This window comes from Carya illinoinensis, chromosome 15 (assembly GCF_018687715.1).
Source record: "Carya illinoinensis cultivar Pawnee chromosome 15, C.illinoinensisPawnee_v1, whole genome shotgun sequence".
In the NCBI taxonomy this organism is placed as follows: Eukaryota; Viridiplantae; Streptophyta; class Magnoliopsida; order Fagales; family Juglandaceae; genus Carya; species Carya illinoinensis.
In genome coordinates, this window is record NC_056766.1 from 24,449,149 (window position 1) to 24,476,355 (window position 27,207).

Consider the following 27,207-nt stretch of genomic DNA (forward strand, 5'->3'; position numbering starts at 1 on the left):
ATCAGGTGGCTCAGTTGAGTCATCTGAGCTTGAGAATGCATCATCTTGGGCAGTAAGGGCAGGAATGGGTACTGTATCCTGAACTTCTTCTCTTCTTTGAGATCTACCTCGCCCTCGACCACCCCTCACTCCACGTGATCGACCTCTACCTCTTCCAGTGACCGGCATATCCAAGGCGAAGGCAACCAATAGAGTATCCCTGCAATCACACTAAGTATATACAACCATACCAATAAACAAGTGTCAAATTATGGGCATAAAGGGGGGTGGGGATTCTTCAGTTGTTATTTGAACTTAATATACGAATAAACTTTGTCAAATTCTTTGAAAAATAACAAACTAATATATTGTCAAGCACAAGACACAAAATTGATACTAAAGGCATAAAAGTCTTCTATTCAATAGAAATACATAAAGGGTGCAACCCATCCATTCAATGGAATAACTGCTATTCTTGAAGTATCACTTGAAGAATCAAGGGCATTCAAACATCAATACAATAAGATATTGCCACGCTGCAATCAACCTGGTAATAACTCCTGCATTAGATAAGAAACGATGGAAAAGACAAGAGCATTATTAGTGGCGAAATGATATCAGATTGAAGTAAACACAATGGGTTATGTGGAATCACGAGGTTATTACAAGCACACAATTTGCTAGTTCATCTCATCCTCCGTTGAGATACTATCTTCTTCTATGCTACCCTCTAGTTCGGCGTTGTGATCTGAATTGTCTTCGCTGGTTTCGTCATTGATAAAACCTTGCTCAAAGTGGTCCCAATTAGACCTTTGCATTACCAATGTGTCAACATCAACATGCTCTGGTTCAACATTCGGCCTGTGCATGTCTATTTGCAGTGGGATGTCATCAGCATGGACACTCACGTAAGCATCACCAGAATTATCCTCTTGGTATGCATCAACGTCACTAGAATCAGATTCGTCATCTTCAATAAGGGATGATCGTGGAAGGTCATAGACATTTCTGTGTATGACCTTTTGGACTACATACCATTCCCCACGGATGCTGCGATTTTTTAGGTAAAATACCTGTGATGCTTGGGACGCCAAAACAAATGGATCATCCTTATAAGCTGTCCGCGACATCCTTGTGACTTGAACCAGTCTGGAAATTTTGCAGCATGCATACTATCGGTATTATTGGGATACTCTTCACTCACTTGCATGTAGTGCTCACTAGACAAAAGCCCATCCAACGGTTAATAAGTATATGTAGGGTATGCAACATAAATTAGTATATTGAGAATGGAAAGAGTCTAAGTTGGTAACTAGTTTGGTTACTTACTTTAGGTATTCTCCAATCTCTGTGCAGTTATTAAGAACATACCATCTGGCTTTTATAAAAGCATCATCGTCTAATTGGTGACGTGATGCAAAACCCATGGGTCGCACCTTCGCGGAAAAAACAGATAGTCCCTCTCGTACACCCTCTTCTCCTTCGTCGACGTTACGTTCAGGAGGATTGAATCTAGTTTCAACATCATGGAGGTACATGGAACAAAAATTCAAGCATTCAACATGGATATAGGCCTCAGCTATTGAACCTTCTGGGTAGGCCTTATTCTTAACATATCTCTTGAATTTTCCGAGATATCTCTCGAAAGGATACATCCACCTATATTGAACTGGCCCTGCAAGCAGAGCCTCACGTGGCAAGTGATAGGCTAAGTGCACCATTATGTCGAAAAAGGTAGGCGGAAAAATCATCTCAAGCTTGCAAAGAATAACGACGATATCAGTCTGAAGCCGCTCTAAGACTTCCTTCTTACATGTTCTAGCACACAATTCTTTGAACAAAGTGCTTAGCTCAGTTAGTGCCAACCGTACATCTTGGCGTAAGTATCCAGAAATTGCAACAGGAAGTAATCTTTGCATGAAAATATGGCAATCATGACTTTTCATCCCCGAGATTTTGCAGTCACTTACACTAACACATCTGGCAATGTTTGAAGCGAAGCCATCCAGGAATTTCACACCATGCAACCAATTACAAAAACCAGTCCGCTCAGCTCCATACAACGTATAACATGCTTGTGGCATACTAATGCGTTGTCCATCCTGAATAAGGTGTAACTCCTCTCTTATATTGAGAGTGGAAAGGTCACGACGTGCATTAGGATGATCTTTAGTTTTGCCAGAGATATTCATCAAAGTTCCTAAGATGTTGTCACATATGTTCTTCTCAATGTGCATTACATCTAGATTATGTCTAATCTTTATAGTTGACCAATATGGCAATTGAAAGAAGATACTTTTCTTGGTCCAATTGAACTCCTCTGTGGTACGCTTTCTTTTCTTTATGGATTTGCCAAAATTTGCATCAGGAATATTTTGGAGTTGAATGAGTACATCTTCTCCTGAATAAATTGTAGGTGGGTCACGATGCTCTGCACTGCCATTAAAAATAGTCTTTTTCTTTCTCCAGATGTGGCCCGGTGGCAAGAATCGGCGATGACCCATGTAACAATGCTTTCGGCTATATGTCAACCACATCGAATCTGTTTCTTCCTTGCACGATGGACATGCCATCTTCCCCTTAGTACTCCACCCGGAGAGGTTTCCATAAGCAGGAAAGTCGTTGATTGTCCATAGCAATGCTGCATGCAATCTGAAAGTCTCTTTGGCCTTTGCATCATATGTATCAACACCATTATCCCATAGATCAATCAATTCATCTATCAAAGGTTGAAGATAAACATCGATTTCATTTCCTGGTGATCTTGGTCCAGGAATCAAGAGTGAAGTGATAAAAAATGGATCCTTCATGCACAACCACGGAGGTAAGTTGTAAGGGACAAGAATCACTGGCCATATGCTATAAGGCTTAGCCAAATTATTAAATGGGTTGAAACCATCGCTAGCTAAACCAAGCCTGACATTTCTTGGATCTTCTGCGAACCAAGCATGCTTTTGATCAAATGTCGTCCACACCTCAGAGTCAGCAGGATGACTTAGAATATCTTGCTGCATGACACGCTGATCCTTGTGCCACCTCATATCAACTGATGTTTTTTGTGACATAAACAATCTCTGCAATCTTGGCTTCAACGTAAAATGTCTTAAAACCTTTTGAGGAATTCGCCTCTTCTTAGTGTTGCTGAATTTCCACCTTGAAAGTTTACATTTCGGGCATTCATCTTTATCCACATTTTCCCTCCAATAAAGAATGCAGTCATTCGGACAAACATGTATCTTGGTGTAAGTAAAGCCCAGCCCTTTTTCCAAGTTACGTGATTCTTGATATGAGTTTGGCAAAAAGGCATTGGGAAAAGCCGACTTCAACAAGTGTAAAAGCATGTCGAAAGACTTTACACTCCAACCACCAAGTGTTTTAATGTGCAGCAACTTGACAGTGAATGATAGTTTAGAATACTTTGTACAACCTTCATAAAGAGGACGCCGGGAATCAGCCAACAGCTGGTCAAAAGTCCGAGATGAAAAGGTATCGACCGATGTGGAACCCGCAGCATGGAATGAATCGCTTATGGGAACATCAGGAAATCTGGCAGCCCGAATATCTCGTAACATAACATCAACATCATCAATGAATTCATCCTCTTCATCAGGATCATGCACATTATCATCATCACTTATGATTAAATCTTCTTCTTCACCATGAAAAATCCACGTCGTGTAATTCTTGTCAATACCTTTAATAAACAAGTGTCTCTCTACCTGGGTTATTGGTAGGAAGTAATTATTTGAACATCTGACACATGGGCAACGAATTTCCTCACTTGTAGCATAAGTTTGGGCCAAGGTAAGGAACTCTTTCACTCCTTTAGCATATTCCCTAGATCCAAATCTATCAGTGATTTGCATCCAACTCTTGTCCATCTAGAAATAAGTAGAGGTGCAAGAGTTGTTTAATAATTAATAAATGCAGCACGGTTTTTTGTGACTATTGGATTCTGATCAGTGTAAACTTCATTTCAAAAAAATCCAACATGGCAAGTAGTATTGTTGAAACATATTACTGAGAAAGGGAAATAAAATATTAATCTGAATATATAGTAAGTTGGTCCATGTGCATACATAAAATATTAGATAAATGGGTTTTCCATGCATGAATATATAGTCAAGATTCAATTACTTTATCTAGTGCCAGCAGTCACTTTTTACAAGATGATTTTGAGAAGACTAAATTAAACAGCATATGATTTTCAGAAAGGATGCCCAAATGATTTACAAAGTCCAATTTAGAAGAAGATTATATAAATTCAAAGCAGAAAATTATGTTTAATTGATAATAATAAAACCATATTCACACCAGAAATTACACTTTTTGTGACCAAAAGTGTGTATTAAAGGAGAACAAAATCAACTGTATAATCAGGGATATAAGAAATGGAAGATGGTTGAAGAGACTAAAGACTTCCACAAGCAGAAAAGAACAAAAGGATCTGAACTTCATGGCAAAAATAATATCTAGATAAAAGGCTTAAAAGCTAAACTCATTTTTATTTAGTAGTTGAATAAGTATAAGCTGATACCCATTCAAAATATTATTATTATTATTAGTCCATATTATTCCTGACTGCACATAGAACAAATTCAGTAGAATTAGGTGAATTTGCCTGGCTAGTGTCCCCATGGAATTATTCCAATATCTAGTTTACCATACTTTTCTTGATAAAAGAAATAAAAAGACCTCCGGCTCAGTCCACCACTTCTCTTTTTCATATACAATATTGGATAATTCAACTGATCAAATCAATCTCAAAGTGGTGAGAAACTTGGGTAGTGTGGTAAACAATAGGACAAGCACCCACATGATGACATGCATATACGCGGGTAGATCGATGGGCGTGACAAATGCATGTGCAGCTTAATCGTATGATACAATATATGACGATCCAACAATGGCATATATAAATTTGGGTATCTCATGACCATATATTTTTCTGTCCATAAATACATAAAAATCTAAAAACAGAACATATATGTGGTAGAAAGGTTCCAGAATTAATTATAAGAACGTAGACATGATGATCCTTTCAAATTTTTATCCTATTGGAAGTTAGTGACTTGTAATTTCAGAAAAAGAAACAAAGATCATGTGGGACAAGATAGGATTGAGATTAGTGTACTCTTGCCTACAACTTTAGGGTTTTATCAGTCAAAAGCAGATTTCTAGGGGATATTAGCTAGGCTTATGTACTTCAATTCAAATCATAGTCTCTAATGTCAACTATTATTAATGTCTAATTAATTTATTACTTCAATAAAATCATAGGCTGCATTACTGACTCACCGAATACATTCAAATCTGAAAACAGAACATATATGTGGTAGAAAGGCTCCAGAATTAATTATAAGGCCATAGACATGATGATCCGATCGAACTTTGATCCTCTTGGAAGTTAGTGACTCCTCATTTCAGTAAAAGAAACAAAGATCATGTGGGACAAGATAGGATTGAGATTAGAGTACCCTTGCCTATAACTTTAGGGTTTTATAAGTCAAAAGCAGATTTCTAGCTATGGGATATTAATAGATAGCTAGGCTGTATTTACTTCAATATATATATAAAATCATAGTTTCTAATGTCAACTATTAATGTCTAATTAATATATTTTTCCTTTATAGCTATAAATTTGGTTTGTTGGTATTTCTTTATGAGGAGGCAATTTGTAATCTATAAAGATGTTTGGTTCTGGCCAATTTATTTTCTATATTAAATGCTTAAATTCTAGCGTTAGATGAGATTATCCTGTAAGTTTTTATTTTTTTTGTTCACATCTTCCTTTGTACCTCAATAGAAAATAATAGAATATAGTCGTCGTGTTTGTATATCTATATTTGAAGTAGCATGCCTCCAGTTTCCGAACTCTACAAGTTATATTATTAACTATTAATCTGGACTATATTCATGCTACTTTGAATTTAAGTTTTTATTATCATTAATTATATTAATTGATGACACATATTTTTGTATATGCACGTTAGATGCACACTCTATCTCTCCCTCCCTCTCTCTCTCTCTCATTAATAGTTTACAATCGTTTCAAACAATGCTATTGAACTTCTACAGACTTCCACAAAGATCAAATAGTTCTTTTTCTAAACACATTTAACAAGATTCAATCCTATCAGAATGGAAGTGTAAAATCCTACCTTACTTGACATGATTATTATAAAATGTTGGTAGACTCTGTTTGAATATCTTCACTTCCAGTTCCTTTTTCTAGTTTTAGTATTGACTTTAAGTTTGTCTCAACTATGGAGGTCTGGTGGAGTAATTTATTTATTTATTTTATAAGTAAAAATCAGTAATATATTTATTATTTATTACATAAGCCATCATTTTTTGTTTTGTTTTGGATAGGCTTCTGGGAAGTTCCACTTAGCTCTCCAATTCATGATTTATACACCATGGAGAAGTTCATTTTTTTTAGCTTTTGAAGCCCCATCTTCTTTTAAAATTGGATTGCAAAACTTACACATGCAGTCTTTATGGTATCTATTTTGATGGATATAAGGCATGATACATGGTAGTTGCAATTATTGCCCCATGGTAATCAACTATCACCTAGCAAAAATAAATCAAGTTTCTAGTTCCAATTTTCTGTGTCTAGCTTTCCATCACTTCACAAGAGAGAAAATTAAGTTTTGTCCTGTAACTATCCAAGGAAAGCTCAAGTCACATATGAATTTATAATTCAAAAGGACTAATCAATGTGAGCATTGGAGTCCCTTAAAATGATTATAAACTACAAAACTTATCACTCAGCAACAATGTGGATCCCATTTACCACTCCTTCTTTTCATTATAAACCGCAAGTATTTTTTTTTTCAAACTTTTACCTCCCCGAAATGGCAGCAACAATTACAGAGTTTTTGTATATGCATTTACATGTGTATTTGTAGGAATGAAGCACCATAGTTGCAGGAAAATCGTGCTTAAGCAGAACCAGTAGCCAAAAATTTCATCTTTTTCCATTTTTTCCCCTTTTATAAGCAAACTATACAATCCATAAGTGTAAATCACGAGAGGTACATTTTAAAATCAAAGACCACAATGTAAAACAACTAAACTAGATACATCTATCAACCCCAAAATTACAAGCGATACGACCGATTGTTTTCGTTCAGAAACGAATCAGTTACAGAGAGAGACACAGAGAGATAGAGAGCGAGAGAGAGCGAGAGAGAGTGATGGAGCATAAAAGAAACTCACCGGCGAGAAGACGGCGACGAGACGACGGCGCGATGACGGTGGCGAGATGACGGCGAGAAGACTGCGCCGCTACCGAGAACCAAAACCCCCGTGTAGACAGAGAGAGAGAGAGAGAGAGAGAGAGAGAGAGAGAGAGAGAGAGAGAGAGAAAGAGAGGGAAAATGTCTGAATCGTGGGAAAATTATGGGCGCGAGGGGTAAAGTGTAGAAACTCTATTAAGGCGACTTTTAAGTCGCCTTAATAATACAAAAAGTCGCCTTAACAAATTGATAATAACGGCGGACACTTGTTATGACAATATTGCTTTACAGGAATGGGTTTTTTCCGGCAATATTATTTCCGGCGAACAAAAATAGCCGGAAATAAGTGTTTTTTGCGGCTACTTTTATTATTGACACTAAAATTTTACCAAAGTTTAAAAATGGGCTTTTTGCGACCATAATTCTATCGTCGGAAATAAAAATAGCCGCAAATAGTCATTTTTCTTGTAGTGAGTAAAGCTTAATCTATGAATTGAGATCTGAATTGAGATCAAGTCAAAGTATTTTCACGAATCAATCTCTACTATAGGCTTTACTCAAGATTTAGTTCTCCTATGGAGAACTAAAAAAGTACAAATAAAATGGTCTTTCTTTTCTAATTAGATCTGTTGTCCCAGACCCCAAAGGCCAAGCCAAAAGACTTGCTTCCTATTACGTCATAGGAGAACTAAAAAAGTACAAATAAAATGGTCTTTTCTTTCTAATTAGATCTGTTGTCCCAGACCCCAAAGGCCAAGCCAAAAGACTTGCTTCCTATTACATCTAAACGCAACAAGGAAAAGATAGAAACTGTCATTTTCATTCAAAAGACCAAAAGAAAAAATAACGATCGATGACAGGTCCCGCGTCAACTCCTTCCCTTGTGTGTAATTCCATTGCAAGCTTCTCCGTGTCTCACATGTGAACTCCTTTCCTTGCCTTTCATTCAAAACAATAAAAATAAGATAATGATGATGAGCCTTAGTCCGAATGAAAGGGGCCCACTAGCATTGCTGTGTTGATGTCATCCACCTAAAAGCAACTCAAATTTGATTAAATTCAAATCTTCCCTCAGTTTTGTTCAAGCGGAAAAGGCAGATAATATTATAAAGTCCCGCATGCACTTGAAACAGGCCCACTCTTTCAGGGACTCTGAAATTATAAAAAAAAAAATGTGCTTAGAAATATCTCAAAATAAATTAAAATTAAATTCAAGAATATAAATTAATTCCTATGATTTCTATTTACATTTTAGCATTCTAGTCTAATAATAAAATATTTAGAGTGCACTTTCGTACACTTATCACACAGGTTCCCAAAAGCTAATGGAATGAACCGTTGTGAATTGCCTATAAAAGTCCTTCCTCCCTAGCTGGTAATCATCACATCTCCCTTCCTCATCTTCAAGCGTTTAGGGCCTTTCTGTCTTCCTTGTGTGGGTTCTATTATGTGAATTCTAATTTTGATGAGCCTTCTGGCTCTGGGTGAGGCTTCTTGTATGAAGGCTTACCACAAGCTCGCATCGAAGCAGATGCTTGGTGACTCCTTGTGGTGTTCAGAGGGAATTTTTTGGAAGGTTGTGTTGTTCCTTGTCATCACTTGGAGCTGCATTGTAGAGGCGATGTGGCCTAGGCTTCATGGCCACATTGTTTGATGGTCTTTTCTATCTCAAGACATGCCGTGCAGTCCATGTTTCGTTAGGACATCATGACCTATTTGTTGATTGGGTCAACTAGGGCCTCTCTCTCAAGCTTGGTTGGTGTAGGAGATTTCTCCGGCCTCGAAACCATTCAGGTTTGGATGTACCTTCTCCAACCAAGGAGGAGGAAAAGGGGCCTTGGTCTAGGTCTAGGTTCCCTATCGGGCCCTACTTAAGCTTGACACATTGTTGACATCTTTGATAGTGGCGATGATCGTGCTCCGGGGATCTCTGTTTGCAACTTCTACTAGAAAATGATTTGCTTTGACAACAGTTTTTCTGGTGGAAATCCAGAAGTTGAAGGGTCTTGAGGCGGATGAGTGAAAGGGCCCTCCGGCTCCTATCTTTTTTATACTTCTAGGATGGTGCGAGAGGGTGTAAGCCTCTAGTCGACCCCATTGACTTTGATCTTAATGATGGATTATTTTCCTTTTTCAGATGTACATGTCTATTTTTTCTTCTTGTAAGGTTCCCTGCAGGGATTTTGTACTCTTCCTCATTGTAAAGTCTTTGATTGTTAATGAATAAGTATTCTCCTTGCTTGTATTCCCATGTTCTTTTGTCTTCACTTCATTATCATCTCTTTGTACTTTGCACATATCTTTTACTTGCCCCGCGGAGAGGATAAGTGTTGAGCCTAAGATGGCACTATCAGTGCTAAAGTCTTGGCTTTCTTTTTCCCTCCTGGGTGAGTGACTTTCTACGATGCGGGAGCAGGTTAGAGCATTTTAAGTCACCCCGCCTTGCTAGTTTCTCAAACCATTGAATGGGGGTGACCAAATGATATGTAAGGCCATGATGACTTCGACACTTAGGCGGAGGTCAAGAAGCACTCAAGGCAGACCTTACCTTGTTGACCTTTGTGCTTGGCGAGAAAGGGGCCGAGCAGTATGTAAGGCTACGCTTGCCCAGATACTCCTATGAAGGTCGAGCAGCACTTAGGCTGAAATTCGCCTCATTGACCCTTGTGCTTGGCAAGAGGGGGTTGAGTGGCATGTAAGGCCAGGCTTACCCAGATACTCCTATTGAGGTTGAGCAGCACTTAGACTGAAACTCACATTGTTCACCCTCACACTTAACGAGGGGTCGAGCAACATATAAGGTCGGGATCACCCAAATAATCCTACAGAGGTGGAGTAGCACTTAGGCTGTGAAACTAGCCTCGTTGACCCCGCGATTGGTGAGATGGGCCTAGTGGCATGTAAGGCCAGGCTCGCCTAGATAGTCATGCGGAGGTCAAGCAGCACTTAGGTTGGAACTTGCCTCATTGACCCTCACGTTTGGTGAGAGGAGGTCGAGCAACATGTAAGGCTGGGCTCGCCCAGATACTCCTGCAACGGTCGAGTAGCACTTAGGCTGAAATTCAGATTAGGTGAATTATGAGCCTTCTATGATGTTACAAATTGGTAACTAATAGGCCATGTAAGTCTAAGAGAAACCCAAAGCCGAACTCCAAGTATCAAGAGTGAGGCTTGAATGTGAGCTACATGGCTTGCAGGAGAAGAGAATAAGCTAGGAACATTCTGCATGGATCACGTACAACAGTTACAAATATGGCTACATTTGTGAACGTGTGACTCACTCAAAAATGAGTAGCACTAAAACTATCTCAAGTGCAGGAGGATGTCATGTAATAATTAGGAATAAATTCCTAGATCGTCTCCTCAGGGAAAGTTACTTAAAAATCAAACTCGTTGAAAAAGGTGAAAAACTTCACAAAGAGAAAATAAAATGATGGTATGTGCAATGGATGGGAGAGGACACTAGTCTTAGACTAGATTCATATTTTTGGATTTTGATTGTCGGATTGAAATGTAAAGGACTAATAGATTAGACTCAGAAATTAATAAAACTAAATTAAGAATTAAACTAAATTAGGAAGTAATTGACAAAACATGCACTGAAAATTGAAAAGCCCCAAAATCAATATTCTAGGGTTCATCATTGTATTCAAATCACAAATTCTCAATTAAACCACCGTAATTGTAATCACTATTAAAATGAAAGCTTAACGAAACGATAAAAATAAATAACATGAATTAAATGAATAACAAGTAAATTAATCAAACGTCTAAATCAAAATTCTCCAAAATAATTCAGAAACTCAAAACTGAAATGAAATAGCAAGTAGGGAATTGAAAAGATCAAGCCAATTGAATGGAGATGAAGATTCGAAGCGATGAAGGAGGCTGAGCTGCAGTGGCAATTGGACCCCTCAAGGAGTTCTTCAATCTGCTGCAGTGTAAGCGAATGATCCAGTGGAAATTGTGTAGCTGCGTGAATGATTGATTGTATGAATCCTCCTCTCCGAATCTGAATGAAAATCAATGGAAAATAATGAATTCTAAGTGTTTCTCTACTCTAAACCGAGCTTTCCCAGCCCAGAGTCGGCCATAAGATGTAAAAAATCATTTATATACTCTGATGGCGGAATAAACCCTGATCTGTAAAATACGATATTCGCTCGAGCGGAGTGTCGAGCAAACATCGAGCGTTCAACTCTGCCTAAGTTCGCTCGAGCGGCCTGTCGAGCGAACATCGAGCATTCGACTCTGCCTGAATTTGCTCGAGCGGCCAAATGACTCCGTTCGAGCGATCTCTTTTCCCGCAACTCGCTCGAGCCCACTGTCGAATGGAAGTCGAGCGTTTGAATCTGCCTAACTTCGCTCGAGCGGCCAGAAGATGCCGCTCCAGCGATATGTTCCATAAACCATATTAATCAACAGTTGATAAAATTAGAGCAGAAATTCATGCTTTTAATCAATTAAAATCACAACTTTGATTTATTCATTTTTCCATATAAAACCAATGATAAAGTAATGAAAGAATTAATATATATTGGTTCCAAAAGCATTAAAAATGCAATAATTCAGCTCAATCACACCCCCCAACTAGCATTTTGCTCATCCTTAAGCAAAATAGTGAAAATTAATTGAGATGAATATTGCATAAAGATCGAAATTCAAACAAAAACAATCAAACACAATTCTGAATTCTCACAAAAGTGACATGTTACTACTCAACCCCCAAGGGTTATACCCACCAAGACTATCTCAACAATCTTTCACATAGAATTAAGGCAAATGTCTCAGAACTCAAATGTGTGTGTGGAGCTAGACCGGTTGTGTGTTCCTTATTACTAGCCATGATTTGCCATAGGATTTTTCAACCTTAAGATTAATCATTGCTGATTCTAACTACAAGAAAGTCCAAGGGTCTAGCAGTTTTCACGCCAGCTCTATTTTTAAAGGTTGGACACTCAACCCCCAAAATCTTGGGTAACTGTTTCTAGCCCTTTTTACTTAGGAAAGTTCACTAAGTTGCCTTTATTCCTTTTCTCTCTCTGTTTTTTTTTTTCTTCTTTTCTTTTCAAATCCTTTTTTCTTTTCTTTTCCTTTTTTTTTTTTTGACATGGCTCGGTAGTCCTGTAATTTACTTCTCTAGTGTTAAATCAATGAATGGTAAATAAGGAACACTACAAGCGTAAGCATGTGCAAAATGTCCTTCAAAATTTGCCTTTCGTTCTACAAAAATTTTATCAAGTTTCATCTCAATAAGCATAACATCCTAGTGTTTCAAGCCACATATCAACAAAATATGATGCATCAAAAATCATGCTCTATGTTTTAAGCTTGAAAATAAATCTTCACAAATGATCCCGCTCAACTACTCCACCAATATGCTCAAATTTCGCAAATCTTATTTTTTTATTTTTTATATATACTTTTTTTCTTAAATTGTGCACACATGCTACCCCCCAACTAGTGAGAGACATAGTCCTCAATGAGTCGAACGAAAGAAAAGAAAGTGCACAGAACTAAGCAAGCAAAACAAACAATCAACATGAAATATAAAATCAAAGCAAAAGAACAAATAAAAACAAAGCAAGTAAAGAAAACTGTAAAGAAGGAGAAGCAAATCAAAACACTTCCCTGGGGTCTTACACAATTAAGATCTCTTCATGTGGATCAAAGACTTTCAGAAATGACTTTAGACGTTGTCCGTTGACAGTGAAGCTATTACCATTCTTCGGATTGACAATGTCTACCGCACCATGAGGATGAATGGTCTTTACAACGTATGGCCCACTCCATCGGGATTTCAACTTTCCAGGAAAAATGTGCAAGCGAGAGTTGTAAAGAAGAATTTCCTGGCCAAGTGTGAAATGCTTTGGATGAATTTTCTGATCATGCAGAATTTTCATGCGTTCCTTTTCAATCTGAGCGTTGTCATAAGCATTCCGACGAGCTTCATCCAATTCATTGATCTCAGAGAGAAACCGATGCTTATCTTGGGTGGACCATTCAGAAGGCATTCACTCAGTCACCAGATAATTGACTATGTCAGCATATCAGGGAGCTCTATCAACCACAAACAGCTGCTCATCCGGGAAACTATCATCAAGAGGAAGGCTGACATTTGAAGAGGGAGATAATGACAATCTAGAGAGGTGGTCAGCTGCCACGTTTTCAACTCCTTTCTTGTCCTTGATGTTGATGTTGAACTCTTGAAGTAATAGAATCCAGCAAATCAAGCGTGGTTTTGCATCTTTCTTAGCCAACAAATACTTAAGAGCAGAGTGGTCAGTGAAAATAGTAACAGGAGAACCAAGAATATAAGTCTGAAATTTATCAAGTGCAAAAACCACTGCAAGCAATTCTTTTTCAGTAATGGTATAATTTTTCTGGGCATCATTCAAGGTTCTACTAGCATAATAAATCACAAATGGCCTATTATCCACCCGCTGCCCCAAAATAGCTCCTAAGGCATAGTCACTAGCATCTGTCATAATCTCAAAGGGAAGGTCCCACTGCGGAGGTTGCACAATAGGTGCAGTGGTAAGCGATTTCTTAAGGGTATCAAAAGATTTTTGGCACTAATCAGTCCAAACAAATTCAATATCATTTTGTAAAAGAGTGCACAAAGGTTTTGCAATAGAACTAAACCCTTGAATAAACCGCCTATAAAAGCTAGCATGATCAAGAAAAGAACGATATCCCTAACCGTCCTAGGAATAGGAAGTTTAGATATTAATTCAATCTTTGCCTTGTCAACCTTTATACCCTCAGAAGAAACAATATGCCCTAATACAATGCCCTGAGTGACCATAAATTGGCATTTCTCCCAATTAAGTAAAAGATTTTTTTCCTCACATCTCTGGAGAATACGTGCCAAATTATGCAAACAACTCTCAAAGGATTTTCCAAAAACAGAGAAATAATCCATGAATATTTCACAAATATCATCAATCATGTCAAAAAAAATACTCATCATGCATCTATGAAAAGTAGCTGGAGCATTACACAAACCAAAAGGCATTCTAGTAAAAGCAAAAGTGCCAAAAGGACAGGTGAAAGTGGTTTTCTCCTGATCCTCAGGCATTACAACAATTTGATAATAACCAGAATAGCCGTCCAAGAAACAATAATATGCATTACCAGTTACTCTTTCCAAAATTTGATCCAAGAATGGTAAAGGAAAATGATCCTTCCTACTGGCTGAATTAAGTTTTCTATAGTCAATGCACATTCTCCAGCCAGTAACCATTCTAGTTGGAATCAACTCATTTTTATCATTTTTTATGACAGTCAAACTAGATTTTTTCGGTACTACTTGAGTTGGACTTACCCACTTACTGTCTGAGATAGGGTAAATGATACCTACTGCGAGTAGCTTAAGCACTTCCTCTTTCACAACTTCCTTCATGGTAGGATTAAGCCTATGTTGAGCATCACGAACTGGTCTAGCATCGTCTTCAAGATGGATTCTGTGGGTACATATAGCGGCATCAATGCCTTTGATGTCAGCTATTGTCCAACCAAGTGTGCCTCAATGCTTCCTTAATACTTCAATCAACTGGGCTTCATCCTTCTGATTTAGTTTTGAGGAAATCACCACTGGAAAAGTGCCTTCTTCAGGACCAAGAAACACATACTTTAAATCTTGAGGAAGTGGTTTCAGCTCCAACTGGGAAACTTCTTCCTCTGAAGATTTAAGCATATCTGGTGGTGGTAGAGCTTCAAACTGGGGTTTCCATCTTGCTCCCGCAAACTGTACTTCAAGTGGTAATGAAGAATCTGCAAAACAATCAAAAAAATCAAAGTCATCTTCATTGATATGATCAATTTTCTCATCAAGTAAAAATTCAGGTGTCTGAAAAATATAATCATCATCAGATAAGGGAGAAGTTGAGCAAATAAAATCTGTTGGTGTCAAACTCTCCACAGCATTCAAATCACTTGTGTCATCAAAATGTGATGGCATCTTGCAAGCGTTGAAAAAGTTCAACTCAAGTGCCATGTTCCCAAAGGTAAGCTTCAAAACTCCACTTCTGCAATTGATCAATGCATTTGATGTAGCTAGAAATGGTCTTCCTAGAATGACAGGAGCTTGGTAAATAGTGGAGATCGGCTGCTGCATGTCAAGAACCACAAAATCTACTGGGTAGTAGAATTTGTCCACCTGGACCAACACGTCCTCTACAATACCCTTCGGTACCTTAACTGATCTGTCAGCTAACTGTAGCATGATGGAGGTCTTTTTCAGCTCACCCAATCCCAACTGCTCATATACTGAGAACGGTAGCAAGTTCACACTACTCCTCAAATCAAGTAAAGCTCTCCCAATGCGTGATTCACCAATCATAATGGAAATGTTGGGAGAACCGGGATATCCAAACTTCTGAGGAGTCTCGCTCAATATCAATGCACTAACTTGCTCCGTTAGGAAAGCTTTCTTCTTCACATTCAGCTTCCTCTTCACTGTGCACAAGTCCTTCAAAAATTTTGCATATGAAGGCACTTGTTGTATGGCATCCAAGAGTGGAATATTGATCTTCACTTGCTTGAAAATCTCTTGAATCTCCATGTGATACTTGCTCTTTTGGCCAGCTACCAATCTCTGAGGATAGGGAACCACAAGTTGGTGTCCCTTAATAGTCTCAACATCTACACTCACAGGCTTCTTCAGCTCTGGTCTCACTACCTCTAATTCTTTCTCAACTTCATCAGTCTCTGTTACATCTTCAGGTGTAGGAACAACTACCTGTGTGTCTATAGGCATCTCTGGTTGGGGAACTTCATTCCCACTTCTCAAAGTAAGAACTGCCTTCGCTGTCTCAATAACATCCCCTGAGACATTATGCACTTGCTGTTGTTGCTGCCTGTACACTTGAGGATTAGGTTGAGGCTGTGCTGGAAATTTCCCTTTCTCTAGGGTGCTCAAGGTTGTGCTCATCTTATTAATAGTGCCTTGCAACTCATTTATGGCCTGAGTGTTCTGATTATTTGTGGTGGCCTGAATCTGCATGAATTACTGAAGTGTATTGGCCATTTGAGCCATACTGTCATCTAGAGTCTTCTTTACAGATGATGAAGGCTGAGAACTCTGTGCAGCTATATGAGGCTGAAATCCAGGAGGAGTTACATAAGGATAACTCTGAGGATTCTGATATGGCGGATACTGGTGCTGAGGAGCACCCTGATTAAATGGCTGCTGCAGAGGTGGTAGGGACCGACCAGGCTGATCATTTCTCCATGAGAAATTTGGGTGATTCCTCCACCCCGGATTATATGTGTTGGAGAAAGGCTGATTTTGTGCTCTATTAACCCAGTTAGCTGATTGCATCTGCTCAGACCCACCTTCTTGAAATACTGGCATAATCGGGCAGTCTTGGGTCTTATGGTTTGAATTAGCACATATAGAACATGCCTCTACTACTTTCACAGCCTTCACTTTTTCCATTTCCATGACCTCTAGTCTTCTAGTCAATGCAGCTATTCGGGCTTGAACATCAATGTCTTCTTTAAGCTCATATCTACCCCCTCCAGAAATAGCCCTTAATGGTTGTGCTGCTGATGGAACTTGATCAGTACGAGTGTTCCACTGTTGTGCGCTTTCAGCAAGGTAGTCAAAAAATGATAGTGCTTCATCAGGTTCCTTGCTGAAGAACTCCCCATTGCACATTGTCTGAACAAACTGTTTGCATTCAGGAGTGAGACCAGTGTAAAAATAGCTCACCAACCTCCAAGATTCAAAACCATGATGTGGACAAATGTTCATCAAATCTTTAAATTTTTCCCAACTGGCCTAAAAGGTCTCATCAGGTCTCTGATTGAACTGGCTGATTTGCTCTTGCAAAAACTGAGTTCTTTGAAAAGGAAAAATTTTTTGTAAGAATTCACGCTGCATATCAGACCAACTAGAAATAGAATTAAGCCTCAAAGAATTAAACCAAATCTTCGCTTTATCCTTTAAAGAGAAAGGAAATAAACGAAGTCTAATGAATTCATCAGTAACAGCCCTAGTGATAAAAGTAGTGCAAGCCAACTCAAAATCTGTCAAGTGCTGGTAAGGACTCTCAGAATCCATCCCGTGGAACTGAGGTATCACTGACATCATGCCATGCTTAATAGAGAAATTAGATTCATTTTCAGGTAAAACAATACATGAAGGTGTAGTGGTACTAGTGGGTTGCAAATAATCCTTAAGAGTGTGTAGTGCAGGTGCAGCCATGTTTTCTGGTTCAATTTCAATTTCTCACCTGACTCACTAATAGAAAAGACAGAAGAGCTATCTATCTCCAAACTGTGTATACTACTCTCAACACTCAATGTGACTCTATGCAACCTATTTGAACTGTCCCTCACCCATGACATGAAACATCAGTTTAAAGAGCATAACAAAAATAACGAGTTTAAATTTAAGCTAAAATAGTTTCCCTGGCAATGGCGCCAAAAACTTGACTCACTAAAAAATGAGTAGCACTAAAGCTATCCCAAGTGCAGGAGGATGTCGTGTAATAATTAGGAATAAATTCCTAGATCGTCTCCTCAGGGAAAGTTACTTAGAAATCAAACTCGTTAAAAAAGGTGAAAAACTTCACAAAGAGAGAATAAAATGATGGTATGTGCAATGGATGGGAGAGGACACTACTCTTGGACTAGATTCATATTTTTGGATTTTGATTGTGGGATCGGAATGTAAAGGACTAATAGATTAAACTCAGAAATTAATAAAACTAAATTAAGAATTAAACAAAATTAGGAAGTAATTGACAAAACATGCACTGAAAATTGAAAAGCCCCAAAATCAATGTTCTAGGGTTCATCATTGTATTCAAATCACAAATTCTCAATTAAACCACCGTAATTGTAATCACTATTAAAATGAAAGCTTAACGAAACGATAAAAATAAATAACATGAATTAAATGAATAACAAGTAAATTAATCAAACGTCTAAATCAAAATTCTCCAAAATAATTCAAAAACTCAAAACTGAAATGAAATAGCAAGTAGGGAATTGAAAAGATCAAGCCAATTGAATGAAGATGAGCTGCAGTGGCAATTGGACCCCTCAAGGAGTTCTTCAATCTGCTGCAGTGTGAGCGAATGATCCAGTGGAAATTGTGTAGCTGTGTGAATGTTTGATTGTATGAATCCTCCTCTCCGAATCTGAATGAAAATCAATGGAAAATAATGAATTCTAAGTGTTTCTCTACTCAAAATCGAGTTTTCCTAGCCCAGAGTCGGCCATAAGATGTAAAAAATCATTTATATACTCTGACGGCGGAATAAACCCTGATCTGTAAAATATGATATTCGCTCGAGCGGAGTGTTGAGCGAACATCGAGCGTTCAACTCTGCCTAAGTTCGCTCGAGCGGCCTGTCAAGCGAACATCGAGCGTTCGACTCTACCTGAATTTGCTCGAGCGGCCAAATGACTCCGCTCGAGCGATCTCTTTTTCCGCAACTCGCTCGAGCCCACTGTCGAACGGAAGTCGAGCGTTTGAATCTCCCTAACTTCGCTCGAGCAGCCAGAAGCCACCGCTCGAGCGATATGTACCATAAACCATATTAATCAACAGTTGATAAAATTAGAGCAGAAATTCATGCTTTTAATGAATTAAAATCACAACTTTGATTTATTCATTTTTCCATATAAAACCAATGATAAAGTAATGAAAGAATTAATATATATTGGTTCCAAAAGCATTAAAAATGCAATAATTCAGCTCAATCAACGTGCTGCATGGATCATGCACAACAGCTACAAATGGCTAAATGCAACGTTCAACGTTGCCTTGCCCAGTCCACTAGCCGTTGGAACTAATATAGGAGTCTGCTTTATTTCCATTTTGTTTGCTTTTATTGTTTACTTAGTCAAGTCTCTTTCCATTTTGTTATTTGTTTACTTAGTCAAGTCTAGAACTTCTATCATGTAGTCATGGTTTCCATTGGACTTCAGACTATTTAAGAAACTAGGAATCATCAATAAAGGGCAAGCAAAATTTATCCAAAATGTTGTGGTACTTTCTCACCCGAAGAGAAAACTATTTCCCTTTAGCATTTGCAATTAAATCTTTGATTGGGACCTATTATTGGCCTCAAAGCTAGGTTATGGGAACCATTAAAGAACGTATTGACCAGTTGGAGGCTGGGCTTGGTGCAGTGTAGGATGGGTTACGCAGGATGGAGCTTGGCATGGCTGATAGGCTTTATCATTTGGAAGAAACCCTCAATCGCCTCTCTGATGTCTTACTCTCAAACTAGGAATCCTCAAGCCATGGCAATCATTTCTGTAAAGGCCACGACGGAGGCCGGCAGGTTGTCTCCTCCAAAATAGCAAAGCTTGAATTCCCTTGGTACTCAGGAGATGATTCAACAGAGTGGTTCAATCGTGTGAACCAATATTTCGAGTTCTAGGGTGCTCCCAAAGTTTAGAAAGTTTGATTGGCCTCCTACCAACTGGAAGGAGAGGTCAACCAATGGTGGAAGTGGATCCGCAAGACATTCTGAGAAGAAGGATGCATTCTCTCAAGGGAGAAATTTAAAGATGAACTCTAAAGCTATTTCAAGAATCAAGCAGACAGGCTCTGTGTGTGATTATTAGCAAGAATTCGAACGCTTGGGCAATTGGGTATGAGGATGGACTCAAAAGGCTTTAGTTGGGACATTCGTGGACGGCTTGAAGGCTAAAATTGCTAATGGGATCTGAATGTTTAAACCGCAATCCCTCAAGGATGCCATTAACTTGGCACAGATGAGAGACGATCAACTCACACGGCAATGGGAGTTCTTATGACCACCCCCACCTGCATGAGCTCCTATAGCTCTTCCACCAGCTCGTGAAGCTCTCGTAATGCATGCTGATCCAATCAGGAGATTATCATGGGAGGAAATGCAAAGGAGGAGAGCACAAGGCCTCTGTTTCCATTGCAATGATCATTTCATAGTCGGGCATAGATGCCAAAGACCCCAGTTGTTACTCTTGGAGGGACATGTGGGTAACGTGGTGTGTGAGGACATCACTGATCAGTAGACATTGAAGGCTGACCAAGGTGGACGTGCAGTGGAATAAATTTGAGGAAGAAAATATGGTCCAGTGGAAGCATCTTCCAACCAAAGAGGCGCAACTTGGGAGCCAACAAAAAAGTTGCTGGAAATGTTCCCAATTGTGGACCTTGAGGACAAGGATCCACTTAATGGGGGGAGTATTGATAGGCCATGTAAGTCTAAGAGAAACCCAAAGCCAAACCCCAAGTATTGGGAGTGAGGCTTGAACGTGCTCTGCATGGTTGTGGGAGAAGAGAATAAGTTGGGAACATGCCGCATGGATCACGTACATCAATTACAAACGGCTACATCTGTGAATGTGCTGCATGGATCACGCACAACAGCCACAAATGGCTACATGCAACGTGTATTAATGTTGCCTTGCCCAGTCCACTAGCCATTGGAGCTAATAAGAGTCAGCTTTATTTCCATTTGTTGCTTCTGTTGTTTACTTAGTCAAGTCTCTTTCCATTCTATTATTTGTTTACATAGTCAAGTCTAGAATCTCAGTCATGTACTCATGGTGTCCATTGGGATTTAGCCTATTTAAGAAACTAGGAATCATCAATAAAGGGAAAGCAAAATTTATCCAAACTGTTGTGGTACTTTCTCTCCCGAAGAGAAAACTATTTCCCTTTAGCATTTGTAATTAAATTTTTTATTGGGACCTATCATTAACAAGAAGAAATTTATGTTTCTACATATGAAAAGGAGGAATTTTATGTTTCAATAGGCATTAGGCAACTTGATCGAAACTTCCTCATGATCTAACTTCTCCTAGTGCAAATGAATTTTTAAATCAAGATGGGCGGGGCACATTTTACAGTCATGCTAAATTTGCCTACATGTTTCTTCACTTATTGTTAACTCGTCACTTGTATGATCCATCGTAATAAAAATTTTCTCTGTGTCGATTCTAGAGGTCTAATATTTGTGGTTTTCTATACTTGACAAGTTAATTCTGGAGGTCTAATATCTGGCAGGAATGACTACAGTGTGGTAGTAGCAGACATTGAAGCTTTTATTAGTTCTTGGTCTTTCAAACCACTGTATACAAACAGTGAATATACTTACAAGATTATATCTAATATGGTAGTCCCATCTCTGGCTTCTTGGCTCTTCTAGTATCATTAGGTTTATTGTTTTGCTCCTGTATTTTGCAGAAGAACAAAATCAATTGTGGAGGAACTGAATCGAGGAAAAAAAAAAGATTATAATTGTAGATATATAGTGAAACCATCGCTGAAATTAAGATGTCATTCTAGGAGAAAGAAATCAAATATCTATTTGTTCTTTTTGTATTTTATAGAAACTAGCAAATTGGAAGATCAATGGGCCGAAATAACCATGAGCAACTACGATATCATAAATTTCTTCCTCTTGACCGATTGTGTAACCTTCATCAGCAAAGTCACTTTCTATGGGTTTCTTGATTAAAGTAGAAGTTACAAAGGAACCATGCATAGCACTGAAGAGGGAGATATGACCATGCTTCTCACACAATATTTTCTTCTACTAATTAATGCTCTCTTTTCCTCAAATGCTTCTTGGTAATGAAAAAGTAAATGTATATAATGTAAGCCTTCTTGGTAGCCCATGTTAATCATCCTATTAACTATAAGTGTGTGTATAAGTATGATGTAAAGCATTCACATTCAAGGTTGAGATCATGAGATTTATCATGTATATATTTTCTTAAAAACTAGTGATTTTCTTAATATAAAGTAATAGCATGAAATGCATTCTTTTATGAAAAAAATGCACACTACATTGGACTAAGAAAGATAATGAAAATATCATGAAAGGAAAAAAGAAAAAGGAAAAAAAGGTTTTATATATGAAAATATGTAAGGGCCAAGGATGGAATGATGTTGGTACCAAATAAATGGATAGGTTGCAATGCTAGATCGATTCCATTGGTAGTGTACCTAGTGGCGTCATCCTAATTGAGGGATTCCCAACCCGCAGCTATAGGAAAAATTGGGTCCAAAAGATCACTAACCCTAACACACAAGGCGTAATAGTGTGTATCGGCCAAACAAAAGTGAAAACTAATTCAGAATGTTTAATTGAAATGTTTTAAACTTGTATGACTTTTCAAAAGAAATGAATAATTGATTTATGATATTATAACTGTATGGTGTACTGCTTACTAAATATTAGACTCACTTTTGTGTTTAATATTTTAAATGTCTAGGTAATGACGAAGATGAGGTTGTAGAGCAAGCCACTACTTAAGAAGAAGAGCTTAGTAGTAGCCTTGGGTTAGGTCTATGAATGAAGTTTAGATTTTGGTTGATTTTGTGGAACTATTTGGACTATGTATTTTGAGAAAGAAACCATTTTGTAAATTTGGTAGATATTCTTACCATGAAAGTAGTTATGGTTTATGATATGTAACTAATGGGATAGTCTTATATTTTTATTAGTTTTGAAGTTGTAAAAGAAAAATGAGAATGTCACTTTTATAAATTGTTAATATATTAATTACGTATTAAAAAAAAAAAAAGTAGGATGAATTGTAGCAGCTCATTCCATTTCTAAGGAGGGGTTGTTACATGAGAAGCGGCCTTTACTCTGTCCCAGTGTACTACTATAGGCCCTACTAGGCAACATCTACCTACACCGAGCCTGATTTATATCCACCATTTCTGGAAATCTTTTCTAATTCAAAATCGTGTAAGGCACCTTCCCCTTGTTTTGATCACAAACTAAATGAAATAAATCAATGTCATATTTGGTTTGGTATTGCTAATTTGCTACCGCGGACATGACTATGAAAGTCAAAAATATTACTGAGGAATATCTTTATCAATATGTTTTTGCTCCACATTTTGAGCAATTACCAACAACTTTTTCGTGGACTTTCAAAATTTGTTTCATTTAACTTAGCAAGGAAATTTTAAGACAAGGCCCAAGGGTACAACACCTTTTACATGTGAGACTCATTGTTCCTAAATTTCTAAACGAATCAAATTCAAGGAAATGAAGTTTTCCAATTATCGACTTAAATTCATTTTTGAACCCCACTCAATAGAATATGGATGTACTTGGGGCAAGATGAGCCAAACTAGTCTCTTCACAATAAAATAAGAATAATTCTATTAGGAGATTTTAACACCACAAATTATCCGCGTAGCATAATTTAATTTTGAAGATACAGTTTTAAATTTAAACCATAGAAATCAAATTATGACAGGTAGATGGTATGTGGTGTAAAAGATTTTAAATTGTCTTTTCACAATAAAATAATAGATGGAACTCTCATTAAGAACTTATTAGCAGATTCATAGATTACTTTGGAATAGCATATATAATACATTTCTTGGATCAAGTAAAGACTCTAGGGCTCCAGCAAGCCACTACTACATCCAATTAAATATGTATAACAAAAGAATAATTCTACTCATCATCCCAATTCTCATCATCCCATGATGTAGCATTAGATGATAAGTTCACAAGTCATCCCATGATGTGTCATTAGATTATTGGAGATTATGTTCACAAATGAAATATAAGAAATAATATCCAATTATCTAATGAAACATCATGTGATGAGAAGAGGGTGATGAAAAAAAGATGATGAATAGGTTTTCTTATAATAAAATGGCACTGCTACTATGCTGCCTAGTGTGTACCATTGGGCATGCCCCATAGTGAATTTACACTTTTTTGTTTTTTTTCCTTTATTCTTTGACATATTTTTTTTAAATATCTTTAAACATTTATAAGAAAAAACACTCAAATTCACTTTCTTAACCATTAAGAAAAAAAAAAACAAAACTCAAAATAAATGAGCGGTTAGGCAAACCCCAAGCGGCATAGTATCATTTTCCACAACAAAAACTATGTTATAACCATTTTATGTACAATGTACTCTTTAGATAGAGGAATACAAAAAGTCGAACATAGTAAAATAAGAAATTGAAAGATTTTCTGGAAATTGTTACTTAGAAAATATTTCTCCAATGAACTAATTTTAGGTCCTCTCTATCAAAACAATAGGGGCCTTTATGCTCATTACTAAACTTTTTGAAGAGAGGAAATATATACCTAGGTTGATCAAATGTTGAATTGATTATTAGAAGAGGACTAGGGCAAAAATTTTGATACATTCTGGAAAAATAAAACCTCAATCAAAGAGAAGAATATGAAAGGTTTTCATAAAATTTCTCACAGAAGCGAGAATGAAGCTTTCACACAAAAATTGAGGCTAGCTGTAAAAATAATTGTTAGTGCTTCACTTCACGCAATGTTTTTCTGTATCTTGTCATGGTGCTGGTTGAAGGGTTGAAGGGAGTGTTGCTGCTGGTTTGCATGAAGGCCTGTGCAGAAGTCATGATGAAGCCTTGCGTATGAAATGGCAATTTTAATTAGTTACTTAGTTGGAGTATGGAACGGTGTCATGTAAGTAATAGAAATGTTAGTATTCATTAACACTGCCATTTTGTGTAAGTAGGAACTGAGTAGATATGTGGAATGCAATCGTTTCATTAATTCCATACACTTGTAATACGCTGTCGTTTGTAAAACAATATACCAACTACATAAACTTGAGCTAGGGGAAAAGATTCCTCACTTAGAATATTCAGACAACATTACTCTCTTCTCTAATTCTCTCTCTCACTCAACTTCTTCTAGAGATTGATTATCTTGAACTAGTCAAAACTAGGCTCATTACAGTTGGTATCCAAAGCCATGGTGGAAGGAACATGTTCGTATGCTCAAATTGTGGACTTAATGAATCAAGTTCGTCATCACCAAGATCATCAGCATAAACAAATTGAGAATGCTATTGGACTGTTGATTCAGCAGTAGGAGGCTACGAGATTAGACAGAGAAATGTAGGATAAGTGGTTTCACGATGTTCTACAACAAATATCAAGAATTTCACGTAATGTTTCAGAAGGGAATGGTACTGGCAACATAAATTTTCAAGAAGAGAATGAAGACTCAGGAGAGGTTTAGCATCGAGAGCATGGTGATAGAGGTTTCATTAAGGGAATTAAGCTAGAATTCCCTAGGTTTTCTAGTTAGGATCCATCTACATGGATTTATTGGGCCAACCAGTACTTTTTGTATCATCAAGTACCTCTTAGTCAGCGCATCTTCATAGCTTCTTTCCACATAGATCACGTGGCTCTAGTCTGGTTTCAAAACATTAGTGAGGCAAGTGTAATTCATACCTAGGAGGAGCTTGTTCAAGGAATGTAGATCAGGTTTGGATCATTCGCATATAATGATCCTATGGAGGATCTAACATGCTTGAAGCAAGTTAGTATAGTTACCTCATACAAAGTTGAATATGAGATTCTTTCTAATAGAATCAAAGGAGTATCTAAGAGAAAAAAACTTAATTGATTTATGAGTGGCTTGCGTGATGAAATTCGTTTGCTTATTAAGTTGATAAATTCTCCCACTCTTAATGATGCTTTTGGCTTGGCCAAAATACAAGAACAATATGTGTTGAGTGCTAAAAAATCCTAGAAGAGTACCATATGAGTGTATGAAAGTGCACTATAAATACCCTATTATTGGACTAAAATGCTAAAATGTGAATAGAAATCATAGGAATTAAATGTATATTCTTGAATTGAGTTTCTATTTACTTTAAGATGCTCCTAAGCAGATTTTTATGTTTCATTTTAGAGTCTATGAAAGAGCAAGTCAAAGCCCAGTCAAATTCAAAGGAGGACTTTCAAGAACTTTGAATGAGTGTAGGACTCTTCAAATAAGGATAATGATGGGGTTTTAGAGTAATTTGGATCAAGAAAAAAAAAATTACGAAAGGAAACTACAAGAAGTCCAAGTTCGAAATGTGCTACAAGATAGCTTAGACATACTTTAGCATTTTGATCATAACTTTCCACTCATACATCCAATTGATACAATTCTTGATTCATTAGAAAGCCATCTTGAAGGGATACAAATTTATCTATAATAAGGACTTCTAAATTCTGACTACTTCAGCATGCATGTGGCTACCAAGCTGAGTCTTAAAAGTTAGGCAATTTTTTATGTATGAATCATGAAGACATTAGGGTTGATTTTCTACCCTATATAAGCATATTATTGGTACAAAATTGAGGAGGAGGAGGAGAGGATAAATGGCTAAGTTATGAAGACAAAAAAGAAAAATACTCTTTTATTTTTTAGTTCTTCCATGGAGAACTAAATCTGGGGTAAACCCTAGGATGAAGATTGATTGGTGAAAATATTTTGACTTTATTTCAATTCATAAATTAAGTTTCATTGTTTAAAATTCTAGGATTGAATTCTCTATTTGTTTTGTATTTTTATAAATTTGAGACAATTATATTAAATCTTGCTATGGTTTTTCGTAAGCTATAAGATTATGAATATATGATTATGACTTAAACAGTTGTTTTTCATGACATTGATGTGATTTTTTGCACTATTATTTGTAAACATAGTGTCATCTCTAGATCTTATATTTATTTATTTTATATATGAAGAGTGTGGTTTATAAAGAGGGAATTGATTCTAGAATTAAATTTGAGAAAGTAGATGAACATCAAGTCATATCTTCTAATTAGGAATTTGATGCTATAATTCTTAATTGTATATATAGTTTGGATCCAGTTGATTGAAGCTCGAAGCTTTACTTACTTTTTTATCTATGCCTAATCTCATTTTAATTACGTGCTTTAAGGTAGAATTTTCATATCCTTGTCATATTGTCATTTAATCTTTTTCCTTAAGCTTGCATCTTGTAGTGTTTCTTCCGACTCTATGTGGATCAACACCCTAAACTATACTATACCACTGTGTAATAGTTTGGATGTAATCAAATTTTGGCATTGTTGCTAGGGAGTACGGTGCAAGAATTGATATAAGACATAATTTATTTTAACAGTTTGTAAAGGTGGCAACTTCATTCCTTCTTTTAGCTTGTTGCATTATTTTTTTTTCTTTTTCTTTTCATAGTG

At 37.2% G+C, this 27,207-nt stretch overlaps 1 protein-coding gene and 1 pseudogene across 1 annotated transcript; both read right to left on the minus strand.

Annotated features, from left to right (window-relative positions):
- Positions 1 to 1,304: 1,304 nt before the first annotated feature.
- On the minus strand, positions 1,305 to 3,860 carry LOC122296756. Its single transcript, XM_043106552.1, has one exon. The coding sequence runs from the start codon at positions 3,858 to 3,860 to the stop codon at positions 1,305 to 1,307; it is 2,556 nt and encodes an 851-aa protein (XP_042962486.1).
- A 9,599-nt stretch (positions 3,861 to 13,459) lies between these two features.
- Positions 13,460 to 27,207, minus strand: part of LOC122296757 — a 142,310-nt pseudogene continuing 128,562 nt past the window's right edge.